The sequence below is a fragment of the Rhinolophus ferrumequinum genome, chromosome 21 (assembly GCF_004115265.2).
Source record: "Rhinolophus ferrumequinum isolate MPI-CBG mRhiFer1 chromosome 21, mRhiFer1_v1.p, whole genome shotgun sequence".
Lineage (NCBI taxonomy): Eukaryota > Metazoa > Chordata > Mammalia > Chiroptera > Rhinolophidae > Rhinolophus > Rhinolophus ferrumequinum.
The window spans coordinates 9314529-9341493 of NC_046304.1; the positions used below are offsets into that span (position 1 = coordinate 9314529).

A 26965-nucleotide genomic window follows, 5' to 3' on the forward strand; every position below is an offset into this window, starting at 1 on the left:
CTCAGGCAGCAAATGGGACCACAGGGTGGGGCGGAGGGACCTTTCCCTGGGGACCATCTTTTGTAGGATAGCCCCCTGCTATCAGTAGGGCTGGGCAGGGCCTTCTGAGCAGCCATCTCCTCCCCCAGGCAGCCCCAGCTGCTGCACACCTCGTCCACAGAGCTCAGGGTTCTCCTGGGTACCCACAGGAGCTGAGAGGCAAGAGGGCATTTGGTGTGGGGACTGAGAGCTGCAGGTCGTTAGGAAAGTTCATCTGCTGGTGGTCACTCAACATTCCTGAGGGAGTAGACGGGGAACGGGGAGGTAAGCCGCTATGGTTGGCTAATTCAGGGCTTCCTGAGACCAGAAAGCAACCCAGCAGCAAAGCAGAATTAGCCTGTTATTTGAACTTATTCACATGAAGACATTTAAGTGATCGATGCTCATTGTGTTCATGTGCCTTCTATACACAAAATGCATTTTATATGTTTTTAGCATCTGTGTATGTTTTCTGAGTACTGAAAAAGAATCATTTGAGGATGATTCCAGAACAACGATAGAATCTACTTTAAAATATTTCACAGAATGGCCAAAAAAAAAAAAAAGAAAATTTCTTCTTAGTTGTGGGTCAAAGCTTCTTTTCTGTGATCTCCAAAAGTCTTATAGTTGTCGTCTCTGTGGAAATGGACCAAGAGTCAGCGTCACCAGGGACCACCAAAGACGTTGTCAGTGTTAGTCTGTACCAGGGTTTCTCAATCTTGGCACTATTGACATTTGGGATTGCATAATTCTTTGTTGTGGGCGGGTGGTCCTATGTGTTATAGGATGTTTAGTAGTACCGCTGACCTCTATTCACTAGATGCCAGTAGTTCCCTAGGGTAGGCACAGTAATGGCTACCCCTATCCCCAAAAGAATTCATGTCCTCGCCCCTGGAACCTGTGAGTTGGGTTACATGTCAAGGGGGAATTGAGGTGGCATATGGCATTAAGGTTGTACATCAGATGCCTTAGAGAGGGAAAGATTATCCTGGATTATCCAGTGGGCCCGGTGTAATCACAAGAGTCCCATAAGTGTAAGAGGAAGATGGAAGAGAGAACCAGAGAGATGGCAGCGTGAAGGGAACTCGACCCACCGTTGCTGGCTTTGAGGATGGAGGAAGGGTCACACACAAGCCAAGGAATGTAGGCAGCCTCTAGATGCTGAAGAAGACAAGAAAACATTCTCTTCTAGGGCCTCCACAGGGAACACAGCCCTGCTGGCGTGTCGATTTTAGCCCAGTGGGACCTATTTATGAACTGGAGCACTCTCGGATAATAACTTTGTGTTGTCTGAAGCCACTGAGTTTGTGGTAATTTCTTACAGCAGCAGTAGGGAACTGATTTACCTGGTCACCTCTCCCATACCCATTGTGACAACCAGGACATGTCTCCAGACATTTCCATTTGTCCTCTGTGCGTCAAAGTCGCTCCTGGTTCAGAGCAGTGGCTGTGTGCAAGGCCGTACTGTTTGCCTAGAAACTGGGAAAGGAAACAGTTTTTCTCTGTTCTGTGATGAGAATCAGGGTGGGAGTGGCCACACCCTGTGTGGCTGGCTCTATGAAGAAGGAACCAGGGGTGTAAAAGGGGGTGGGTGCCACAGCTGCTACTCCCCAGAGGCTCCTGGAGCTGTCACACTGTCATTAAGGGCACAGCATTCCTGTCGGTGCTTGTGCATATTTGAATGAAACTAGAAAAGAAGCTGAACTATTTTCAACTGCACCATAAAAGAGAATATAAAAACTCAATAAAACACAAATGTCAGCCGAAGCAGCATTGTAGGCAGAGACCTCAGCAAGGAGGGTCAACCCGCCAGGCGCTGCTGGCACTGTTTGTAGGAGTCATGGGTGGGGAGGAGAGGCTGGGAGCCCAGCCCACACTGGGGGCCACCAAGCCTGGGCTCTGGGCCAAACGCACAGCCCCCTGGTTTCTGGACCCAACCCCGATGCTGTAATTCTGTTTATTTTGCTGAATATGAAATCCATATGGTTCTGATTTCTTCCTCGTGATCCATCATCTCTGTGTGGCTTCAGAGCCAGAAACCATGCAAAGCAGCTTTGAAGTTGTTGTTCTGGGGCAAGTAGGAAGTTGAGCTATTCTAGGGTTCATCGCGACAACTCTGGGGTTCCCATTGGATGCGAGAAGCGCTCCAGGAGTTGAGAGGGGGAAGTGGACTGGCACAGTCGGTTCTAGTGTTGACCCAGGAGCCAGGCTGGATCAGAGGGCTGAATGGATTTGCATAGCCTAGGGCCCCTTACTGGTCTCCAGCCTAGGTCACAAAGACTCTTTGTTCCAGATGTCCTGGCTGAAACAACAGGTGGTTTCCATGTCACCGGCTGCCACAGGGTGGTCAGATGGAGTCTTGGCCTTGGCTCATCCCTGCAGGGCAATAGCTGGCCATATTTGGGGGCAGACTAAAGGCAGAGGTCAGGAGAGAAGAAGGAAAAAGGAAGTCAGTGAACAAGGAGGATATAGAGAAAGACATTGCCTGTATCCGTGGTTTTTGATTAAAGGGCCAGATCCTTCCATGATGGACTGGCCTCTGCAGACCTAACTGGTATGTGGAGGCAAGTGGTCCCCAATTTCAGCATGTATTAGAATCACTCCTCTGGAGGGTTTGTTCAAACCTATTGAAGAGTTTCTGATTCAGAAGGGCTGGGGGAGGCCTGAGAGTTTGTGCTTTCAAACAAAGTCCCAGGTGATGCTGATGTGTCTGGTCCAAGGTTGAGAACCACTGGTCTTGAACAAAAAGAACATTTTTGTACTACTAATAACTAATAGTTCTCAGGGCTTACAGTTTATGTGTGAGGTTCCCCCTTTGGATTGAATAATCCAATGGGGAGACTCTGTCATCATCTGCGGTTTTTTTTTCCCCCCAAGGTGAAAGTAGCATTTATTTTATTTTTTAGATTGTCGTACAGTAAAGTTGATTTTTGGGGCTGTAAAGTTCTTTGAATTTTAGCACATATTAGAGATTTATGTAATTGTCACCTCAACCAAGCTATAGAACAGTTCCAAGACCCTGTCTCATGCTTTCCCTCTGTAGTCACACCTGCCCCACCCAACCCATCATGTGACATCCATGCGTACAGTTTTGTCTTTTTGAGAATGTTGTATAAATGGAATCATATTGTGTAACCTTTTGAGACGGGCTTCTTAACGTAACATATGTTGGGTGGAAGTGGATGGCAGTTGTTGCATGTATTAATTATTCATTCTTTTCTCTCTATTGGTAAGTAGTATTTCATTGTATGAATGTACCATCGTTTGTTCATTCGTTCCTATTGATGATCTTTTGGGCGGTTTCCAGTTTGGGGCTATGAGGAATAAAGCTTCTTTGAACATTCGTGTTTAAGGCCCTGTGGACATGTGTTTTCATTTTTCTTGGGTAAATACAGAGGAGTGGGATCGCCGGGTCATGTTAAGTGTATGTTTAACTTTATAGGAAACTGCCAAACTGCTCTCCAGAGTGGCTGCACCATTTTGCGTTCCCAGCAGCCGTGGGGAGAGTTCCCGTTGCTCTGCATCCTTCTCAGCACTTGGTGTTGTCAGTCTTTCTAATTTTAGTCTAGATCATGCTTGATGCTAAGACATGTAAATGAGTCTCAGAAAGGCTCAGAGAGTTGTCCAAGGCCGCCAGCCCCTTGGTGGCTCCTTGAATACTGGAATCCAGACCTTTTGGCCTGAAGGCTGTAAACGTTCTGCGCAGTAGCTGCTGTGTGGGCTTGGGGGCTCCAGCAACATCACTGGTACGTGCAGCAGGGCTAAGACTTATGCCCAGGGATGAGAGAAACAAGAGGAAAGTAGGAAAAGGAGGTGACAAAGGAGAAAAGATGCACATGCTAGAATTACAGAGGTGGAAGGCGCTCAGCTACTTTTCCATCCCTCCTGTTCCCCCTTATTTTTAGGTTGAGGCTCAGAGAGTTGAAGCAAGCAGCCTGCAGAATGTCCCCAAGCTTACTGGTGCCTTCTTGACTCTTTGCCTATTGTGGGCAGTGACAAAAGTCACCTTTGTTTCCAGAAGCACCCTTGGTAATAGCACCAGGGCCACAGGCTGCTTCCCCTGGAGGCTGGCGGAATAGAGCTTTTGCAAATTGACATACCTGGTCCAGATCGTCACACTTCCTCCTCCGTTTCTTGGCCTCAGGACTGCTCCAGGCAAGAGTTGGCTTTAGAAAAGAACTTGTGCAGGGGGCCATGGCCACAGCTGAAACCAGAGCGGTGACTTAATGGGGAGGAGAAGGTTCATGGAAGGGAAGGTTCCTTCTCTGGAGGCTGTCCCACCCACCCTAGGGGGACGGGGTGCAGCTGCCCTGGAAGACTGTGGACATGCTTTCCCGATTGCAGCATACTTCTCTTTCATGTTGAATATCATTTGTTTTGTTGCCATGGCAACATCAAGTCTCTATTTTAATGCTAACCTGCGTGGCTGCAACTTTCTATATATAAATGCTGTTTTGCACAGTGAATTAGCTGATGCCACGGGGAAGCAGGGAATGTGGAGACGGTGGCAGAAAATGACCAGGGTGTCAGATTTGCAAGAGGAGGGACTGCGGGGCTGAGGTGAGTTGGAACCAGGGGCCGTGCTGTCATCTTCAGGGCAGGTACTCGGAGCTCATTGGAGTGAAGGCCGGCCGCTCCTGCAGGAGGGAATCCTTCCTTGGGCAGCCTCTTGCTGGTCAGGGGCTTGGATCTGCTTTAGGGGGCCTTCAGTTTCCCCACACGTCCCCCTCCTCATTCCTTCAGTGAGTCTGGGCTGCGTGGGGTCCCGAGGCTCTAGAAAGAAGAGCAAGCCACTCAGGCAGGAGTGGTATCTGAGGGAAGCCCAGTGCGAAGTTTTTCTTGTTTCCTTGGACTTATCTCAGTTCCCTGGTCTGGATATTTATCTCCTGTTTTGTGTTTTCTTCATTCCTGGGTATGACAGTCCCTGTGGTGCCAAATGCTTCCAGATGGTGTGGGTAGAATTCCCAGGAGAAGCCTGGAAGGGACCTTGGGTATCAGCAGGTTCAGGTCCCTTGGGCTCTAGATAAGGGAGAAGCCCAGAGAGGTGCCTTGCTCTACCAGGTGTCACACAGCAAGTCCGGCAGAAAGAGGGACAGGAACTAGGTCCACAAGGGATCTCCTGGCTCACGCACGTGTGCCATGTGTGTGCACGTTCTGTCGTTGGGTCAGGGCAGCTTGTGGGTATACATAAGAGAGTTACAGGGGCTGCAAAGAAGGCGGCATAGTCAGGGTGTTCCTTTCTTGTGTCGCAAGTTGGGGGCAATGAGCAGGTTTATATAACAGGCTTAAAAGCCATCTGGGCTTTTGGAAAGAGCATGGAATTTGGAGTCTAGAAAGCTGGGATTCGTGTGGATTCAGCCACTTTCTGTATGACAATTGTGTCAACTTTTCCGAGGCTCCATTTCCCCACGTCAGTACTGGGTGTGAGAATCTTTCCCCCTGACATGTTGTGGAGAGTCAAGCCATGGCCTGTGTGGACCTATCGGGCCCGACTGGGGGCACTGGCGTCTGAGGGCAGGGCCATTTGGAAACCATAAGGCACCCACACAGCTCCATTCCCCGTGGCAGCGAGAGGGTACCGCCAGCAACAGAGGAGTTCTCTGAAGATTGGGTTTCTTAGTGTGTTATGAAACACAGTGCAAGTTCACTGTCATTGAAAGTGTCATTCAGGCTTCCTCTCCTATCGCATCATTCGACAAATATTTTAAGTGCATGGTATCCAAAGGCTTGGACCCTGATTTTCTTGAAAAGAAAATCAATTGATTATCTCAGTGCTTGTGAGTGGTATACAGTCTGCAGGTCCTGGGAGATTCATCTCTGCCTGGGTAGGTCAAGAAAAGTGGAGCGAAGGATTCCCTTATAGGAATTTGTTTCTTGCAAAAGGAGGTAAAGGAGGGGATTCTAATGAAGGAGATCCGGACCCGGTAAAGCGGTGCTTTTGAACGTTGAGTCACGAGCCACACCATGTATGTATGTAGTCTGTGTTAACCAGCATAAATACAAAATGGGAGATACCAGCATGCATTGCATGTGGTAAGGTGATTATTGTGATGTGAAAATTTTGCTTTGTGTGTATATTGCATTGTGAAGTAAAATGTGCTTTTTACTGTGGGTCACACTTTCCAAAAAAAAAAAAAAAAGTATGAAAACTGCTGGCCTTCAGCAGTGACCAAATGAACTGGAAGTCTTTCCTGCAGGTGGCTGTGGATTTCCTTTCCAAGGAAAGCCTGGGAGGAGAAGGGTTCTCAGTGGGAGAGAGCCCTCTGCAAGCCTCATTTTGAGAAGCTGATGTGGTACCCCTTGCAGCACAGACAGGGACAAACAGGCCAGCTGGGAAGTGTGAGGTCTGGGGCCTGGAGGTGGCAGCCCTGCTCCCAGGGCCTGAGGTCAGGAGGATTGCTCCCCGTGGGTCGATTGAGAAGGACGCCTGTGATTCTTGCAGCCACTGCCCTGCTCACCCGCACTTTTCCCAGTAGCCTCAGAACACATTTCCTATGCCCCAGAGCCCTGCAGGTTTGGATTCTGCACTCCTCCAGGAGAGATAATCCAACCTTCCTTCCCACCTGGCACGTTCCAACGTGCTGGCTTCCAGCTGCTCAGTCTTGTCACCTCATGGTAGTCTGTTCACTGTGGCAATGGTGTCATTTCACCTTTAGACCCCACAGATGTGCAGCTGCCCTGCCCGAGGCTGCTGTGTCTGGCTCACTTTCTCTTCGGCCCCAATCCCTGCTCACCTCTCAGGCTGCTTGGTGTACGGCTTTGCCTCTAGACCCCCTTCTTTGCCTTTGTCCCCAGCTGGTGATGTATGCCTCACTGCTTAAGCTGTTTCATTCAGCTTCCTCACACATCTCCTTCCCTTCTGAACCATCTTATTAGCTGATGGGGTACCACTTTTCCACAGACAGAGTAGGACAGGTTTTCCAGGGTCCCTTCTGCCCCAGAAACCTTGTCCTGTGCTTCTCTTTCAAGAAAGATTACTGGGCTGGGGCACCTAGCTCTGGGGTGAGAAGAGGGAGTTGGCCACATGTTGGCAGCCCTTGGAAAGTGTGCATCGATACCCCAGAAGCTGGCATCCAGCTGTACCCACCAGGAGATGTTGGTAGTTAAAGGTCTTAGCAAAAGGATGTAGGAGGTAGAAATGCTAATTCATATTTTCAGTCTAGGATGGCGGTATTCAGTTCTTTAAAACTAGGGAGCTCTCTCTTCAAATGACTCCTGATGCAGATACCCAACAATTAAAACCAGGAGTTGCACACTGGTGGCTAATGGACAAAAGCAAGAGCAAAACTTGGGGGTTTTTTGGTGGTGGTGGTTGTTTTTTCATTTTTTTTGCCCGTGAATGTAATGTTCTCATTTAGACATTTTTGAGTTGGTTGCCAACATCTAGAAAATCAGCAGATTCACATTAAAAATTCAGATTTCCAGCTGCTTTTGCAAAAATCGGTAGCTTTGGCAACACTGAGACTGTTCCAGCATAGTCAATAGGGAACAATATGCTGATGGTGAGTGGTGGCTTTTCTAGTTTGCCTCAGTCCCCACCCATCTCTGCTGTTCTTCAATACTGAGACCCTTACAGTGGAACAGTTGCCATTATGCATTAGCTTTGTGATGTTTTTCTTACGGTTAGGGAAATGTGAGCTATAGCGTCATCTAGGTCTATGCAAAGAGGGAACATAAGAGGGCCACGTTTTCCCAGAAGATGTTTAAGAGTCTCTTTCTGAAAGTAAATTTATCAGTCTCCCAAAAATTAGTCTTCTAGGAACAGAGGTAGAACAAACTCAGTGATTTCCCCTTGAAGTCAGTAGTTCTCAAAGTGTGATGCCTGAACCAGCAACAGCGTCTCTTGGGAACTTGTTACAAATGCAGATCGTTGGGTGCCACCCAGACCTACTGAATCAGACTTGGAGGGCGGGACTCAGCAGTCCGTGTTCTGATACAGCAGAAAGAGCTGAAGGCTGAGAACCACTGCTCTGAGGCTCGGAGCATAGATGGGATGGCAGCACCTGCTATTGTCACGTTCTATCCTTTTAAGGGGAGGGAATGCGGGGATCCCTAGCCGAAGAAAAGGAGTTAAGGATTCCACCCACACCCTTTGCTTCAAGGACCAGAGGAGTCCTGCCAGCGACGGGATCTCAGCAAATCCCAGTTCCTTTTTGTCCAGCCATTGGCTATTCAGCACTTCCATCTGTGGGTGCCATTAGTGCAACCGTGGTGAACAACCTTGTAGGGGGCCTTCAACTGTCCTGGAGAGACAGAGGGTCACCAGGCCGGCTTCCCATGGGAGAAGCAGTGTGTGAGCCTAGCAGACAAGACTAAGGAATTGAATCACATCAAGAGACATCAAGTTGTCTGCTCAAGCTTATCCAAGATGACCAGGCATTCATGGGCTGGTAGTTCTTAGGTGAAGATATATGACAGTTCTTTAAAAACACATTGGTAAAAGCCAATCACTTAGGAACATTTCAAGTCTAGCACTGGTAACTCAGACTGCTGTTGTCATAGGTGATCACTTGGCTTCTGTCCGCTTCCTCTCTGGGTAATGGCTTTAACTGTTTACTGGACAGTCTAAGCGAGCCAAGGGAGTACATTTTTTCCGAATGTATTTACTTGGAGTGCCCTAGCCCCGTGAGAGGCTTGTTTCAGACACTGACCAAGCCATTGGTAGCCTTTTCCCTCTGGCTCATTCTGTTTATTTGTGATTTGGGGGCCGCTGAAGGCAGTTCAGTATGTAAGAACCCCTCCTAGAGTAAAATAAACAAATGGGCAGTGCGTGTCCCTCTACTTTCCTGTCTCCCTCACTTCCTCTACCCTCACCTTGGTGCCCAGGTGATCCCGGGCAAGTAAGAAACACCTTTCTAAGTGGACTGTCAAATCCTATGCAGAGACTGGGGGACTCCATCTATTCAGCACATATTTCTTGGGTATATTTTCTGTGTCTGGTGACAGAGGTGAGTAGAACAGTGTTCTTGTTTTGGGGGAGCTCAGACCACCGGGGTGAGGACTGCTTATCATAGGCCACATAAACAATTGCAGCTGTGGAGGTGAACAGTAGACCAGCCCACGTGGGAGGGAGGCAGGCTGGGGCGGGGGCTGCATCTCTCAGGAGACAGCAAGCGGTGAGGAGCCTGGCCGCTGGACAGAGCAAGGTGGGTCCCTGTCCCTGCTGGAGCATTGAACCCAGGCTTCCAAATTTTAGCCTAGATGGGAGCTGAGCTTCCATGCTGTCTCGAGTTATTGCTTCATATGAATTGGTGGGGACTGCCTGCTGGATGGAGCTCTTGGTTTTGGCAACTTAAACACAAAATTGCTTGGTTACTCGGCTTGTGGGGCTCAGTTGATATTCTTCTGAGGTGTCATTTTACCTGTGGTTCTGGTCAGGGGTCTTTGCTGTAGAATGCCTATATTGGCACTTTTGTTCTCTCCCCTGGCACCTCTGTCTCCAGTTAATAAGGCTCCCTACTAACAATCAGCTATTACCTTCTACCCTGTGAAATTGATAAGTAGGGGCCTGGCTGATCACGGCTTCAATTGTACCTTCTCCCTGGAGTATTTACGTTTGGACAGAGGATTCCGGGACACACTGCAGAGAAGCCCCGGGTACAATGGGGGAGTGACATCAGGAGGAGTTGTGCTAACTAGCCTTGGACGTAGAATACTGGGTTCAAATGGGTTCTCTGTCTTGTTAGTTGTAACACCTTGGTGTATTCGATTATAAAATGAAAATAAAAATACTTTCTCCTGATGTTTTTGTAAGGGTTAAATAAATTACAACACGTACCAGGTACTGGCCTGCAATAGACAGTGCTTCAGCAACTACCGTGTTTCCCCGAAAATAAGACCTAGCCAGACAATCAGCTCTAATGTGTCTTTTGGAGCAAAAATTAACCTAAGACTCCGTCTTATTTTAATAGGAGACCGGGTCTCATAATATAATATGATATGACATGATATAATATAATATAATATAATATAATATAATATAATATAATATAATATACTGGGTCTTACATTAATTTTTGCTCCAAAAGACACGTTAGAGCTGATGGTCCGGCTAGGTCTTATTTTCGGGGAAACAGGGTAGAATAACAAAAAATGATATCTAGTGGTGAAATACAGGCAGTGTGGTCAACCTTGTAGATGTGCAATGGAGGGAAAACGAAAGCTGACCTTTTGTCCTGTCTATTACCCAACCAGTCTCATTTTTAGGAGCTTGAAGTGTGTGTGTGTGTGTGTGTGTGTGTGTGTGTGTGTGTGTGGTGTTGTCTGGGCTGTCCTTGGTGATGGCAACAGAGATCAAATGAAGGTGCATGCGGGTCACTCCAGGAAGGCGGTGGGGGCCTTGTTTGGGTTGGTTTGCAGCTCTTGTCCAGGGCTGTGTTGGTCTCTCGGGCTGGTTTGTGGGGGGTAGCCAGCTTTCCAGCAGCCTCCGTGGATGTTGGTGTTCTCGGCTGCATGGGTTTTACTGGCTCCTTCTGATCATCCTCTAAATTCCAGTCTTGTCCACCAAGCGTAGTAATTCCACATGTCCTTTCTCTTGTTCCTTCTATGGGCTCGGTCAGTTGTCAGAAAAGTTAGAATGTGTCATTCTGGAGAGGTTAGTCTGGGCTGTTGGGAAAACCCAGGCAGGAGTGATGTGCGTTGGTGACCTCAGCTGATGACTTTCCTCAAAGGCTGCTCAGTGATTTAACGGAATGGGAAGTATGGGGCAAAGCTAATATTACCGAATATCTACCGTCATCTTGGGCCTCAGATCTTTACAAGAATTCTAGAAGCTGGGTTTGGGGACAAGCAAATGGATGTCTGTGGGCAATTGAGTGATTTATGGGGCAGTATCTTCTGTTTCTTATACATGTCCATACTCCAGCGCATCCATGCATACCTTCTTTTAGGAATCCCTGTCACAGGGTGGAGGTTGTGGTTTCTAGAAGTTTCTGGAATCTTCCATGCCCCCTTGTTGGAATGGAGCTTTGCATGTCAATGAATGGAAAAAAACAGGCACAAGAGGATTTGCCAAAGGGAAAATCAACTGCGTTTGTGCCTTTGCTCCTCTTTTGTGCACAGATGTTTCCTCTCTGGGCCTCCTCCCTTCACGGGGCTCACTGGCCCCACAAGCATGGGAAGTGGCTCCGGGTGAGTGAGCAGAGCCAGACCCAATGGAGAGGGTTGCCTTGCACAGAGCACTGTTGGGGCCAGCGAAGGAGCCATACTGGGTGGGGCTCTGGCTTCTGCTATGCCATCGGATCGAGCTAGTCATCTAGCCATGATGGCAACATCAGCGCCAAGGTTTAGGGCAGCCAAAGAGTGAGAAGGAGGGACCTTTGCACTGGACTGGGGAGCTGTGGTGCCTAATCCCTGTCTGGACCTGTTTCCCAATCTGTAAAATGACTGCATGGTCTCTAAGGGGCCTTCTGTCTATAATGTTGAGAATGTTTTTTTTTACTGTTGCTCATGTTGTTTGAATTCAGTTCGTTTTCTTAAAAGTAAAGCCTCCATCATTTGCAAGATAGTATCAGGAATCCTAATCTGATAAACAGTATTCACTATAGGGGCTATGTCAAGGGGGATCATATTAGCAAAAATTACTTAAATGTTTTAAGTAAGGCTATATCCATATAACGGAATAAAGATTTTTAAAATGCATTAAATTAATACATTTATCATAGAAAACTTGGAAAATACAGAAAAGCCGAAATAATAAAAATTGAGCATTCTTTTCCTTTTCGTGCTGTCTATATTTGTGTACATAATTGGGATCATATGGTATATTTGGAATTGTATATGCTGATTTCTGGGGGAGGGCAGTGTTTTTCTGATTGTAAAAGTGACTTTATAAACATATTTAAAAATAAATAAAAATGTAAAACAATAAAATTAATAGTACAATTAAAACAGCTAGAGGAATCCCACAATACAAAGATAACCTTTGTTAATATTTTTGTGTATTTCCTTTTGCTTAGTTTGGGGTCGAGAGAGCATTATTTTCCATAGTTGAGATCATGCTGCATACTCTTGACTTCTAAAGCAGGAACAACTCTTAGAAGGTGATATAAAAGAGGGTTTTGATGACAGAAAACATTGGCCACTGGGTGGTTTATTAGTCTTCACTGTTTTAAGGGGGTTCATTCAATATGAGTTTTATATATGCAGAAAATGAACATTCCCTGGCAACCAAAGTGGCCACTTTGGTGCTTTACACATTGCAGCGTCGCTTGGGTGGAGGGAGGAAACAAAGAGTTTTTGTTTGGTGATTCTCCCAGCAGTGTCCCCAAAGCCTCAATAGTTCCCCCGTTGTCAGCATGTGCTTGCCCGGAAAAGGCAGCCTCAGTTACTAGTGCTCCTCACACATGGCTGGAGGCTTCATCTGTACTGGCCTTGAAGGATGTTGCAGGAGAAACATGTATCCTGGTTCCAGGATGGGACGGAAGCAGAAGAGAAAACACTAGGGCACCTAGCTTCACCCCTGAGCTGGAAAACCCACCAGATGGCACACGGTTTGCTGGATTTGCTCTGAGTTGGAGGGTCTGCACTGAGTAAGAAATGACTCACAGATGCGCTCATCTGGTTACTTCCCCATTGTCATCGAAATAATTTTGCTTTATCTCTCAGTGCCCGGAGAGTAAGTGGGTGGCAGCTTCACTTGCATATCTAAGACAAACTTCCTTCCTATTTCTTGCCCATGAACTACTGATACAACTTGGTTGGGTATGGACATCTTAGATCTCGAAACTCATATGTGCAGCTCAGTTTGTCCCACCATTCAACAAATATTTATGGAACGCTGTTAGTAATGAACAAAACAATGAGCATGTTCCATGAAACTGACTTTAGTGGGATTTCTCTTCTAGCATTTGTAGTACTTTCAGAAGGATGCTGCCAGGCATTGGGAGTAGTGAGCAACGGGCTCTGCCTCCTGGGGCTTTTATTCTAGTGGGAAGTATTCTCTAGCCTTTAGTAGGAGTAGAGGAAAAGTCTGAGGAAAAACTGATTTCCTAGGAAACTTTTCTCTTTGCCTGTTTGCGCGCATGATTTTTATTTTATTATTTTGCAACTAATTACTGATTTTAATCCATAGTTCTGGTCTTTTCTAATGGAAAACTTCTTAAACACACACTACTTCTTTATTTCCTTGCTTTTATTATTTTGCAGTTTAGGGAGTTCCTTTTAAGTATGCCCTGCGCTTTATTGAATTCACTTTTTATATTTTTATTGTCTCACAACTACTAATGTGGATTTAAATGAGCAATTTTTGGTAATCCTTACCTCATCTGTTTTCTTCTTTGTGTCATTCTTTCTACTTTGGCCGTTTTTTTCCATTATGAATTTCTGTTCCTCTTTCAAAGAGGTCACAACTTTTTGCATTCTAGCAGTTTCCTGGCGTTTTCTTCTGAATTATTTTCTGAGATGTGCTCTTCCTTTGAGCCTTCAGGGTGGTGTTTCTTCACCCTTATTCCATGTTTCCCCCAACCCCTCCTTTCTTTACTCATTCTTGAACAAGACAGACTATATATATATAGTCTGCTGCTGGCCTCGGCACTGTGCACTTGGGGGAAGGTTGACTCCCCGTCACAGTTACTTGCCAGTAGGCTCAGTGATTACACACATCTCCCAACTCAGTTGCTGTTTTCAAATTGGCTCTCACCTGGTGCACTGCTGTTTTACTGCCTGGCCCTCTGATATTCCAAATTGATGAGGGGCCTTGGACTCAACCATGTTGAGTGCAAGAAATTGGCTGCTAGTCACCTCACGGGAGCCATTGGCCTGGTGGTTGGGGCCAGGCACCACCCTCAGGCCCATCCTTTTTCTTGCTTTCTTCTATAATGGCGTCTATCTTAATATTTTACCCCCCCCCCGCGCTCCTCCCCCCCGGGAGGGTGTGTCCTTCTTGTGTGTGTGAAGATCAGATTTCTACCACGACCACCTCTCTTGCATATTCCTCTTTCTGGGGTTAGCAGGGGAAACATCCTTTCTGCAGTCCGTGAACTTTTTCTTTGGTGTCTCACTTGGACATTGTTAACGTCAGATTTCTTCTTAAGACCCCTTCCTCATTTGCTTTCCGTGACTCTGATGCTGAAAACTCACATCCATTCCTTCCCGGACATGGTGCCCCTGAGTGTGAGGCATGGACTGGACTGGAGGGTTCTTGCCTTCGAGAGTCCTGGAGAGGGGCCCCGGGGTCTGCATGCATTGATGGAGGGCATCGGGGAGGGAGGGCGGGATGGGGCCGAAAGAATATCAGGGAGAATTCATTCTCCCACCACCTAAGGGAGAACTCACCTCAAGGTCCAGCTCTCCATCCTTCCTGTATGAACTCTAAACTGACCCGTAGGATTTCATTGCTACCTCCATGCAGATGCTCCCGCTCCATGTGCCAAAGGCCGGATTTGCCCTAGTTGCCCACCGGTCACTTTGAACTTGGTATGTAGCCAGTAAACTGTACCACATCCCCCTAAACTGGCTCCCACCACAGCTGGATCTCTCTGGGTTACTGTTCTAGTTCTCTTTTTCCCTTCAGAATCAGCTTCTACTTCTCTCCCATTTCCCTCATGTCTCATGAGTCACCCAGGCTTATTCTACTTCTGACTTGATGTTCCCCACCCCCGCTCTGGTCAAGCCCTTTCTTTTCATTCCTGCTGTCAGGCAAATTCTGTATCTTCTGAGAAGCCTTCCTTGACCACCCCAGCTGAAAGTGTTCTTGCCTTTGAATTCTGAAAGCTCTCTCATTGTCTGTCAACTTATCATTTGGCACTTATTATAGACTGCCTTGTCTAATTATTCCTTTTTTTTCCCCCACTTGTGTTTGTGCCTTGTCTTCCAAATTTTAGAAGTCCAGTCCTTTGTATTATACTTGCCTGCATCGTCCACAGCATTCAGGAAAGCGTAGTTAGTAACTATTAGGTGAATCATCCATCACGTGGCCATGGGTTACGTATCGGGTGGGGGTGTCTCTGAGATCCTGCAGCCTGGAGACTGCATGGGCTGCTGAACAGTTTTTCCCTTCACGACTGTGAAGCATTTAGAAAACGTGAGTCATCGCCATACCCAGATGTTCTTTCTTATTAATGATCATTATGAGACAACATGATTTGTCCTATAGCAGACAAGGGCCTACAGCGAATATGGCTTATTTTGGTTGACAGTTTTCAACTCAACTGAAACAAAGAATAATAACAAGAGGGTTGGTCACATCTGACTCCATTAAACTCAGGAACATGCTGCTCAGCGGAAATGATTGTCAACCTTTTTGCTTGTGGATCATGGGTTTCTTACTGTTTCTCTTCTGCCTACATGGCCCCATGTGTAGAAACCTACCTATTTGCAGAGACCCAAAAGGGCAGAACAATTCGTGCTTTTCATAGCAACTTTAATGATACAGGACTATCAATCAAGCAAAACTAAAGTGACTTCTGCTTTCAGAAGCCAGAGGAACCCCAAACAGTAAACCCGTTAGAATGCATTTGCAAGTCGTCCACACCCTGACATATTAACTGGTGAAGCCTAAAGAATGTCTGCAGGATTGGTTCTGCTTAGCTCAGGTCGGAGCAGATTAGCCTCCTCGTTTATAATGGCCCAGAAAGGTCCCTTGCCATTGGCTAGCGGCCACACCGGGAACTGCCATGACTAGGATTTCTGTGTGTTGTCTGTAGTGGTGCATCGTCGGGTGTGATTGCATCTGTTCGGCTGTGTGATGATGCAGTGTCAGTGTGGTGTCAAGACTGAATGGCCTTAACACTGTCCCCTCTTGGCTGTTGTAAAACCAAGATTTTATGGGTTGTGAAAGCTTCCATGGCCACTTTAATTCCACAAAACCTGAAGGACTGGAGGTAAAGGTCTTGTGCTTTTTATCTACTCATGGGTAGGAGCCTGTTTCCAGGAGCAGAGACACACCTTGCTCCTCCTATCTGTGTGTTCCAGTGGCATGGCTGACCTCAAAGGTCGGGGTGTGGATTTGCCATCTGGCCCCTCTTCTCACCACACCACAGAGAGAAGATGCAAATAACTCAGCTGCTGGCCGACCCCTCACCTCTGGATAACAGGCTCACTTTCTTCTCTTGTGGCTGGGTTGGGACTGTTTTACAAATGTAGATGTAAGCATTGCATTTTTGTTGTTTTTATAACGGGAGAGAAAAAGAAAGGGGAAGAGGGGTGGATTCCCTAACCAGCTCCCTATTTCTAGTCTTTTCTTGACATTTGATCCTTTTATTCCCTGGTGTCCTTATATCAAGAGTGCAGTGCTGGTGGTGTTTTCTCCCTGGCTTAAAACCCATCCATGGTTTCTTCTTGCTTATAGAAGAGAGCCTGAATTTCTTAGCCTAGGTGTTCTCATGGCCTTTCATGATCTGACTCCTTCCTTAGCTACTACTTTTTCACCTTCCATGCCTTTTTTTTTTTTTTAACTAAAGTTTATTGGGCTGACAATTGTTAGTGAAGTTACATAGGTTTCAGGTGTACAGTTCTGTAATACATCATCTATATATATCACATCGTGTGTTCACCACCCAGAGTCAGTTCTCTTCCCATCATCGTATATTTGATCCCTTTCTTCCATGCTACTTAGACTCTGCTGGAAGTGGTCCATCCACCTTTCCCCATACCTTCGCACACTACTTTCCTGGGCCTTTCCTCATGCTGGCCACACATGGAGTATCAACCCCTAAAGTTGTTCATCCTGCCCACACTTCCTGATCTATCCCAAGAACCTTTATTTTTCTCCTCTATTAAATGGGACAATATAGAAATTCCTTTGTTGGTTTGTTAGATGGGTTAAGTGACATAAGGTGTGAAGTACTTGGTGTGCCTGGCCCAGAGCGAGTGCTTAGTAAGGGATTGTGGTCGTCATTCCTGCAGCTGATTGGAGCCTAACAATCAGAGAGGGGATGTGGCGTCCCCCAGACAGCAACACTAGTGGCTTTGAGAAGGGTGAGTTGAGCCCTGCCATCCGGGGTGGAAGGGCAAGACCAGAAAGGTGGAAGGTAGATGCAGAAGGCAGGGAGTTGATGTGCCCAGCTAGCCATTCAACCCTACAGGGCCCCCGAGAGTGCCATTCTCTACTCCTAAGAGGAGAAACCTGGGACTGACATTAAGATGCTGGCCGTGCTGCCTCAGTGTCCCTGAGATTGGACACAAAATAGGTCATGGAGAGCTCTGCTGTAGATGACCCAGTCTCATTTTTTCCTAGTCAGCTTTCTCACTGCCTTCAGCAAGAGGCTTGGGTAGGTACACATTTCACCTTCCCTGGAGATTCTGCCCCTGTCTATCTTATAATGGGGCTCATGTGTCACACTGGCCAGGGTTCCTTGATCTAAAGTATCTTTTGTGTGTGTGTGTGTGTTTGGTGAAATATACATAACATAAAATATACCATTTTAACCATTTTCAGTAGCATTAAGTACATTTACACTGTTGTGCAATCATCAATCTCCACCTTCAAAACTTTTTCATCTTGTAAAACTGAAACTCTGTGCTGGTGAAACAGTAACTTCTATTTCCCCCTACCCCAGTCCCTGCCGACCACCATTCTACTTTGTGTTTCTAAGAATCTGATTACTCTAGGAACCCCATATGAGTGGAATCATACAGTGTTTGCCCTTTTGTGACTGCCCTGTTTCACTTAGCATGATGTCCTCAAGGTTCATTCATGTTGTAATGTGTGTCAGAATTTCCTTCCTTTTTAAGGCTGAATAATATCCCGTTGTATGTATATGCCACGTTTTGTTTATATGTTCATCCATCAGTGGACACTTGGGATGTTTCTACCGTTTCGGCTGTTGTGACTAATGCTACTATACACAAGGGTGTACAAATACCTGTTAGAGTCCCTGCTTTCAGTTCTCTTGGGTATTTACCCAGGAATGGAATTGGATCACCTGGTAATTCTATGTTTAACTTTTTGAGGAATTGCCACACAGTTTCCATAGCAGCTGTACCACTTTACCTTCCCACCAGCAGCACACAGGGTTCCAGTTTTTCCACATCCTCGTCAACACTTGCTTTTTCTGGTTTTTTTGAGGGTAGCCATCCCAGTGTGTGTGAGGAGATACCTCCGTGTGGCTGGCATTCCCCTAACGATTAGTGAGGTGGAGCATCTTAATGTGGGCGTTGGCCATTTGTATATCTTCTCTGGAGAATTGTCCTCTGCCTTTTTTGAATTGGGTTATATGTTTTCTTGTTGAGTCTAAACATTTTTCGTGTCCAGGACACTGCAGCTGCTATTCTTCAGCCATTGTTGATAGTAACAACAACAACAACTAGCTTTTATTGAGCGTGTACATCTCTTTCAATTATGCTAAGTGTTTACAAGGATTTTACCCGCTTTAATTCTCATAACAACCTTTTGAGAAAGATATTGTGATCATCTCCATTTTACCCTCGAAGAATCCACAGTTTAGAGGCTTTGCTCCATGTAGCACAGCTGGTGAAGCAATAAGGGCATGACCCGGGTCTGACTTGGTCTCTAGATGTTAGAACAGATCTCTTAGTCTCATCCTATGTCTTCATGAGGAAACAGTTCATCCATACCAGCGTTTGAGGGAAGAAGTGATATTTTATAGGAAACCATCCAGGCCTTGGGAACTTGGTCCCTCCAGAAAATCACATTTACCTTCAGATAGAGAATCACTTCCTAAAATCCCAAAGGTTTGCCTAGGGAGCAAACACAGAAATGTATGGCATTTTAAGTGCGACACCCTCAGCTGCTCCCAGAAGCTTTCTAAACAGAGTGATCTGACATCTTCACCAAAGATCCAAGTCCCTACTTAAATTCATTTCGTTGGTGGATGCAGTATTGTTCTCAGGGTCCAATCCTTTCTTCACTTGCAACTAACAGCTTTGTGATCATCAGTCCCTTTTCATCTGAGATGCATAGCATTGCTCCCTTTCACCTGCTGTTCGTCAGGATTTGGAGGGGCTGAGGGCAGGCTGAAGGCAGGGGACCCTTGTCTTGTCCCTCTGGGGGCACTAGCTTTCCAGCCCTGGGAAGGTCAAATCCAGCGTTCTTTGGGGGAGCATTCTCTGTTCCTTTCATGTTGGGTTTTATCTGGCCTTGGGTTCACACAGCTGGGGCCGGGGCCAGGGCCAGAGCTGTGACTTAGGGTTGGGAAGAAGTTGGCGGAACATTCCCCAGCAGGGCTTGGGCAGACCCAGGGAGTCCCGCCTAAAATACAGTGGACAAAGGCGCTCTTGTCCGCTGGCCTGGGGGTGGGAGGCATCTGGTCAGTGACACAAGCTTGGCTATTGTATGTTGTGACCTCAGCCAACTTTTTTTAGCCGAGAGAGGAGAAAAAGAGAGAAAGTGTAAAAAAAGGGGAAAAAAAGGAAAGAAAGAAAGCCTCAAGAAACTTTGCATCTGGAAAGTCCAGCATGCGTTGTTGATTTCCTCACAAGAGCTGGAGCAGATTTGGAAGGAACTGTGCAATGTCGTGGGTTCTTTGTGAAAGAATAGCAATGAGAAAAGCCACAGGAACATCCCTCAGGGTGCCCAGAGCACTGACCCTGGGGTAGCTGCTTGCCTCAGCCTCATTTCCCGCAGAGGGTGCCGTGGAAAGGAAGCTGGCGGGGACCTGGCCCTGAGTCTAGGGACTTCAGAGACTCACCCCTGAGTTAGCAGCCCCCAAAGAAGATTAGCTGTCCTCTGATGGTAAGAATCAATTCTGCTTGCTGGCAGATGTATGTGCTCAGCTTGCTTTTCTTCTGCATGTTTCTACAATGGCTTTGACATTTTACAGAGGCAATTCTGACAACCTTCTGCGATGTGGGCTCTAACTGCTGAGTTTAGAAAGTCTGGGGGCCCTGAATGCTGGGGGGCACGTTTCACCGGCCGAAGGCATAAGCGGGGAGATGAGAATACTGGGCCGTTGTGTGAGAAATCAGAAGGAGAGGAAGGGAGGAGGAAAAAGAATTTAAAAGGAATGTTTGTGGCGGGAAGGGGAGTCTTGGCTATCCTAGTTACCTGAGAAGCAGCGTGGTGACATGGATTTCTGTTGTGGGGATTGGAGTCCACGTGTTGCCTCCCTCATTTAACTTTTCCAGAATTTGAAGCTTGGCTTCTACCTACCTACCCATCTGCCACGCCATGGCCTAGTTCTGGCTAGGACGTGGTGGAGGGAAAGCTCATTAGGGGACACAGCTCCCCAGAAGGTAGTTGAGTATCTGCCCAGTACACCCAGGATCTACATGGTGGTTCCTGGGTGGGCTGGATGCTTCTGTCCAGTTGGGTGGTGGCGGTAATGGCCACAGTAAAACTAATGGACACTCTCCTGAGACTTAGGGGTAGACTAGCCTTATTTCGCCAACCCCCCTTCTTTGGAAAGAGGGCCCTCTCAGCAGTCTAGAGTTTAGTGACCACTCTCAAGTCTGAGGGAAGTCCAGTTTCTATGGAAAGGTTAGCCTGTGTCTGTAGGTACCTTCCTCCAGGATGCTCTCTCCCACTGGCTGGGTCAGGTACCATCTCTGATTTTGGCCTGACTTCTGATAGGGGCCTGAACCTGTGCCCGAAGACAGAGGGTGCTTATTACCTAGGAGCACCGTCTAATGGGCCGGTTGACCTCCAAGGAAAACTCACAGCAGGGCTTCTCAAAGGTTAGAGTGCATCTGAATTATCCAGGGACCTTTAAAATGCAATGTGTGCCTCTAGGGTGGGGCCTGGGACTCGGCATTTCTAACCAGCTCCCAGAGGATGCCCACCGTGCCAGTGCAGGGCCCACACGTGGAGAATGACTGCTGTGAAGACCCCAGGCCCATCCATCTAGTTCTGACAGACTTAAGCTGCCCAGGACCTGACTGCAGAGTGCTGAGGACTGTGGCTGGTCTGGCAGGTTTATGGGGAAGAAGGGATTAACAGAGAAGATGGACACTAGGGACATTCAGGGAGTGGGGAAAGGCCCAGGCGAAGCTCTTACTGGCAGAGTAAGGCAGCATCTGGGGCGTGTGGGGTGTAAGCCGTCGGAGGGGTGTGCCCAAACGTAAGTAGACTTTGTGTTTGGGGTGCCATGTGAGTGGTGAACAGAAGTGCTAACTGCTAGCAGGCCCAGAACATTTCCACTGGTGCCTGCCTTTGGTGTGGGGTGAATTTGAACGTTGGATACAGGGAAGCCCAGGATGCCAGGGCAGAAATCTGACTGCTGGGCAAACAGAGCTCAACTGAGTGTGGTCCGGGGAATGACAGGGAAGGGGCAGGCAGACGCAGGGCCATCGGGACAGACTGACCGCAACGTACCAGGAGGAGAGGTGGGAGCACAGAACTCCACGGCGGGGAGGCAGAATCCCAGGGCTTTGAGGCGGGCAGCGTTCCGGGGATAGCCTGATGCCTGTGACTCTCGTGTCTACATTTGAATGTGACTTTGCTTGGAGACCATCTGGTCCAACTTCTGTATTTTCAAGATGAGGCAATTGAGGCCAACCAGCAGAAATGAAGTAAGTTGCTCAAGATCTAACAGCAAGACAGCAGCAGTTTAAGCCTGGCACTCAGGGCCCGCCAGTTCATATCCTGCGTTCCTTTCATGGGGCCACCAAGAGGTTGGAGGTCCCAAACCTCGAAAGTAGTACAGCCCCAGGCTCTCACCATTTGTCTAGTTTTATATGCACCAGTAATAGAGGCTCCAGGAGTGTCAGCTGAATGGGGTTGGTAGGAATTGTACCCCTACGGACTCAAGGAAACGATTCCAGCTCCTGTTAGCCTGTCTCCTTCTGGTGCTCATGGTTCAGAACCAATTAGGGCTCACAGGAAACCAGGTCTCCGAGTCAGACATTTGTGATTGGAACCACTTGGAGCACAGGCAGTAGCACCGCTGAGGAACTGGAATGAGTCTGTATGGTGAGACTCGCTGCCCTGGTGTTCTTTTGGTGCCATTTGTCCTGCAACTGCCAACCACAAAGCTGGACCAGCTGGATCTCAGCCCCGGCAGGCCGTCAGAGGCACCCACCTTTGTGCCCTAATGAGCTCTGGCTTCCTTTCTCTAAAAGAGCACCAACCAACTCCCTGAGGAAGCCTGCGTTTGCCCCCAGGGCATCTGTGGGCAGCAGCTGTTCCTTTGCCCTTGATGTTCCTGGCAGGCTGCTTTGCATGAGGCACCGAGCCCATCAATGACTGCCTGAACAGGCAACTTCCAGCTCCCTCCTTCACTTCTTCGCTCCCCTTTGAATGAAACAAAGTGCTTGGTAAATTCGGTTACGGGGTTTTCTTCAGAGGTGTAACAACTTTAGAATGTGCCAGAAACACTGGCATAGGGCATTTTGGGGTTTTGTACCTTAATATTAAAAGGACGGCTGAGGAGGGCGCTTCACTAGTATTTTTTTCTGTTCGCCCCCTCCTAACACCAAGTGTTGGCCAAAGTCTCTTGTTCCCAGGCTTTTCCCTCTGCAAAGGGAATTTGCCCAGGGTCTAGAGGAGCTCTCACCCTATAAGGAGATCCCTAGGGAGGTGACCTATTGTGGGTGACAGAGCTTCAAAATGTCCTTCAAAAATATCTTCTAGGGCAGGATAATTGATTCATTATTATGGCTATAAATTAGTAGGGAAAATCGAGCATGTGTTTTGAGATCCTTTAGGACTGTGGGAAGTGCTAATGTCGCGCCCAGCTCCTTCCTCTGACGCACAGGGACATTTCAGCCCTAAAGAGGCTAGAACAGTGGCTTGTGGCAGAGGGGGGGAGAATTAGCTGTTCAGCCTCTTCCTACAGGTCTGAGGTATAATGCCCACAATTTAATATCCTGTTTTGGGCATGGATTGAATGATATCCAAATTTTGTTAAATCACGTCACTTTAAGGATGTCTCAGACAACATTCCTTTCCCTCCAGTTGCATTGGTTTTGGGTGAGTAAACAAAACCATATCTCTAGACCCAAAGAGCTCCAAAGAGTGAGGCACACATCACACACACACACACACACACACACACACAAGTAATGTTTTATGAACATTTGTGTTCCTGTCAGGAGGTCTTTGTCATGTCTTCTGTTTATGTGGTTGCTCCTTTTGCTTGTGCTGGTCATTTAAATGCCTTGAAATTTCCCTTGTGGTGGTTTTGGTCTCTGTTACGAAAGACGTTCCTCGGGTGCTAGAATCCCAGTTGTTTTGAAGTCTGGCAGTCCCTGGTTTTACAGATGAGGAAACAGAGGCCCAGAGAAGCCAAGGGAACTGTAAATTACAGCTTGTCTGGGGACACAGCCTCTTTATGCCTAGGCCTATGTGACTTCTACTAATGCTTCTGTAGCTCTGAGGTGGAGCTAGGATATTTGGCACATGTGATTTTCACCTGCCAAGGAAGCGGTAGGGGGAAAGGGGTCAGCCTTCCTTCACAGCCCGCTGGGAAGTTGAGTGTGTGAATAAAATATTAATCCCAAGCCTGTGAACAGAATCCCTCAGGTTTTGCTGCTCAGGAGCCAGAAGCCGGAACAGGCTGATGGGAGCACTGCTTTGCCCTGTATAGCTGTGAAGCACCAGGATCAGGCAGGCCTTAGAAAGGGGACCAGACTTAGGGGCTTCCTCTGGGGTTCCCCACTAGACTCCAAGGTGAGGAAGCAGCTTCCCCTCTGATTCCTGGAGCTGTTCTCCGTATTTCAGGAGCACCTGTGGGAACCCCCTTCTCTGAGTGGCCTTAAACACAGCCACGAAGACTTGCGGCACCTCCTCCAAACCTCTGTAAATGGCAGGAGTGACTGTGATATTTGGTGGCACAATTGTGCTGGTTGGCCAATGCCAAGATTCTCCCAAGAGATGGGTGGCTGCCAGATCCTTGTCATGCTTTTTGGTGCCCCTGGGCAGAAGCCGTCAGCACAGCACCAGCCATCTCAGATACAAAAAGTTTGCTGACATCCAGAGTTCCTGTCTCCTTCAGAACCCTATTAATTGGCCCTTCTATCTCTATCTGTGTGGCAGGCGCAACGGTAATAAAAATTTTTCTTCCTGGGTCGGTGAAGTGAAGGCTCATGCAGGACTTTGTGTGAGGCCCGCACGGATGCCACTTCTCCATGATCTATTTCTTCCTACCCTCTGCTGCATGACCCGCAGACACTGCAAGGCCGTGAAACGGCTTCTGAACCAGGAAGAGCTGCACAACTCATCCTTGCAATTCCCAGTATCATTTGCAAATCTTTTCATCAATGCTTGCCTCACTGAAGACCCCACGTTTTCCAGTTTAGTGGTTTTTCCCGGGAGGGTTGACTTCCTGCATCCTTGCATGGACTACTTTGTAATTGAGTTAATCAAAATTCCTGGGCAACCAGATCACTCCATGCCATTTTAGGGTCAGAAAATGGACTTTATTGTTCTGTGTCCTCTGCCTGCCCAGCCCTGACAAACAGGCCCAGTGAGTTGATTGGCCATCAGGGGGGCACTGGGGAGCTTGCAGATGGATATTCAGGGTGGCCTGGGACCTTCCCTGAGTCCTGAAGTAGCTAGACACATCTGCAGTTCTTGAAGTGGTTTAGCCTCCAGGCCCACGGCTGGCAGCTTTGTGGGTTCTGGGAGAAAATTCCAATGGCACTAAAGTCCACCACTCATCATGGGCACCTGTGACAGCCACAGTGCAAGGGTTTCTCTAATAGCTTTGTGGACGGAGGACAGTGAAGGTAGTGAATGCAGGCAAGGGAGAGCATGGCAGATGCTCCCTGGGAACGAGCTGGGGAGCCCAGTGAGTCACCCTGTGGGCACTTGTAGATACCATCCAGGGAGGCTTCTCACAGGGGTGGGGGTCTGGCACGAGCAAGCAGGGGATTCAAGCCAGCAAGATTACTGCTGGGAATGTGTCCCCATCCATCCATCCATCCATCCATCCACCCTGAGCAGTGAGTCCTGAGGACACTTGGGTTGGAGCAGGGTTTGGAAGAGTCCTGGGGACATTTGCAGTTAGGGGTTAAAAGCCTGGTTTGGAAAGTTCCTTTAATGGACTCAAAGAAACATCCCTGCTAACCAGGTGATTTCTAATAAGGGGTTTGAGTACACACCTGGAAGTGTCTGGTAAAACCTCTGAGGAGCGAGTCACATTTACTGAGAAATTCTGCAAATAGAGACATGGAAGGAAGAACGGCGTCTTATTGGTAAAAAGCTAGAGATGAGCCTCATGTGCTTGACCCCCTTTTCAGACAGGGGTTCCAACCAGAGTGGCTCAAGGGGAAGCAGACACGCTCAGACTCAGCATGGGAAGTAGCCGGACAGTCATCTACGTGCTGCGAGAGGTTTTGGCTTTGGGAATGCTCTGAGGACATCCAAAGGCAAAGCTTGGTACGAATGAGGTCTCCAGGAAGCCCTGGGCTTCCTACTGAGTTTTCCCTCTGCAGGCAAAGTGCTTTGGTCCCACCCTGTCCACCTCAATGGATTCGGGGCTCAGGACTCCCTGTGGAAGCTGATTACTCATGTGGCCAATAAAAGGTGGCTGGAGGTCGGACTCAACAACACCTGGGTCCAGTAAAGAGTCTGTGGTCTCCAAGGACCCTTCCGTTCTGTCATGTTCTCTCTGGCTGGAAACCCGTCTTCAGGAAAGAGACAAGAGCAGATATTAGATGCCAGAGGATAAGAACAAATTGGGCAGCTTCCTGGTAGGCTTGGCAGGAGGGAGAGGAAGGGATGTTTCTTTATTGGGATGGAAAGGAAGAATGGGGTTCTGGTTTTGGTTCTCTAGGTGTCCTCACTTTTTTCCTCCTACCTCTTTGTCTTTTATCATGTGGAATTTGTGATCCAGGGTATTATTTCATTTCTTTTTACTCTATATATTGAGAGTAATGATACATACATACATATGTGCTGTAACTAGATTTATAATAATTATTTACACATTTTTAAAGCTGATTTCATGTTCAGCCCTGATTTTTTTTTTTTTTTTTTTACCTTGACTGCTTCATTCTTCACCTTTAATTGTCTTAACTTTCCAGGCATTTGGAATATATCTTTTAAGCACTTTTTCTAAGGAGGACACACGAGTGAACCTTTATCTGTAGAGGGATGTATTTTGATCACCTTCATTTGTGGAAAGACAGCTCGGCCACATAGGAAGGTCTCACGTTTTCTACATAACAATCCAGAGGTGTCTTTTGAAATATGATTACAGAGAAGTCTGACACCTGCTTTATTTGTGCTCCTTCATGGGAGACACCCTCCTCCCACTTAAACAGTGATAAGACTTATCCTCATCTTCGCTGTGTAAATATATTGTTAGGGTGTGTCAGCTTGTTGGGCTTTAAAAATCCTCTTTGCCTTGGGCAGTGTTGGGCCTTGCACAAATATGTTTTCTTTTAGCTGAGAGAAGTTTTTTCCCCACCCTATCTATCTTTCCTGGTAGTTTCTTTTCTGTTAGAGCTTTTGTTCTAGTCTCTTAGGGAACTCCTAGCATCCAGATATATCTTGGCTTGCTTTTCTGTACCTCTGTTTTCGTTTTTTTTCTCACTTCTTTTGCATTCTGGGAAAACATTCTTAAATTTGTTTTGTCCATAACTAATTTTTTTGCAATACTAATTCTATACGTTATTATTGCAGCCAATAAGGATGTTTCTTCTGTTAAAACCTTTTAAATTCCCCTATAATTTGATCATTTCGGGTCCCTTTTTTTATATCATTTTATTTTCTGGGTCAAACCAATTTGCTTTTTGAATTAGTTTGTTCTCTCCTTATGATTGTTTTATTCTGACACTATATCTGAAAGATATATAGATGCTATATCTTTCTGCCCTCTGTTAAGGTTGCTCAATGGTTTCCTGGAATTTTTCTTCTGTATGGATCATATGAGGTCATGATTAAAAGTTTGTGCTTCTCCTGAGGCGTCTGGATACCCTTCCTCACTTTCTGCAGTTAAAAAAACACTGTTATCTTGTCTCCCCCACCCCCCAGCACACAATGTTGAACAGTCCATTCCATCAGATCCATTAAGAGCTGGGATTTGTTCACAAATGGGGCACACATGTTGCTTGGACTGCCATTCTCTGTCTACTTGTTCGGCAAAAAAGCTTCCTCAAATCTGTT

General features: G+C 47.2%; 1 protein-coding gene across 8 annotated transcripts in view; it reads left to right on the forward strand.

The window, feature by feature from the left end:
* Positions 1–26965, forward strand: part of GAS7 (growth arrest specific 7) — a 211305-nt gene that overhangs the window by 91659 nt on the left and 92681 nt on the right. For 2 of the 8 annotated variants that reach the window (XM_033089892.1, XM_033089886.1), the window contains exon 1: positions 4472–4578. The exons of 4 other annotated variants lie outside the window; for them this stretch is intronic. Coding sequence is in view for 1 of the 4 variants with exons in the window: in XM_033089885.1 (XP_032945776.1) it covers positions 19649–19651 (3 nt within the window). In the remaining 3 variants the exon portion in view is untranslated. Of the gene's footprint in view, positions 1–4471; positions 4579–19287; positions 19652–26965 lie in introns of those variants that run through there. 2 more of the 8 variants (XM_033089891.1, XM_033089885.1) reach the window with 2 other exon arrangements.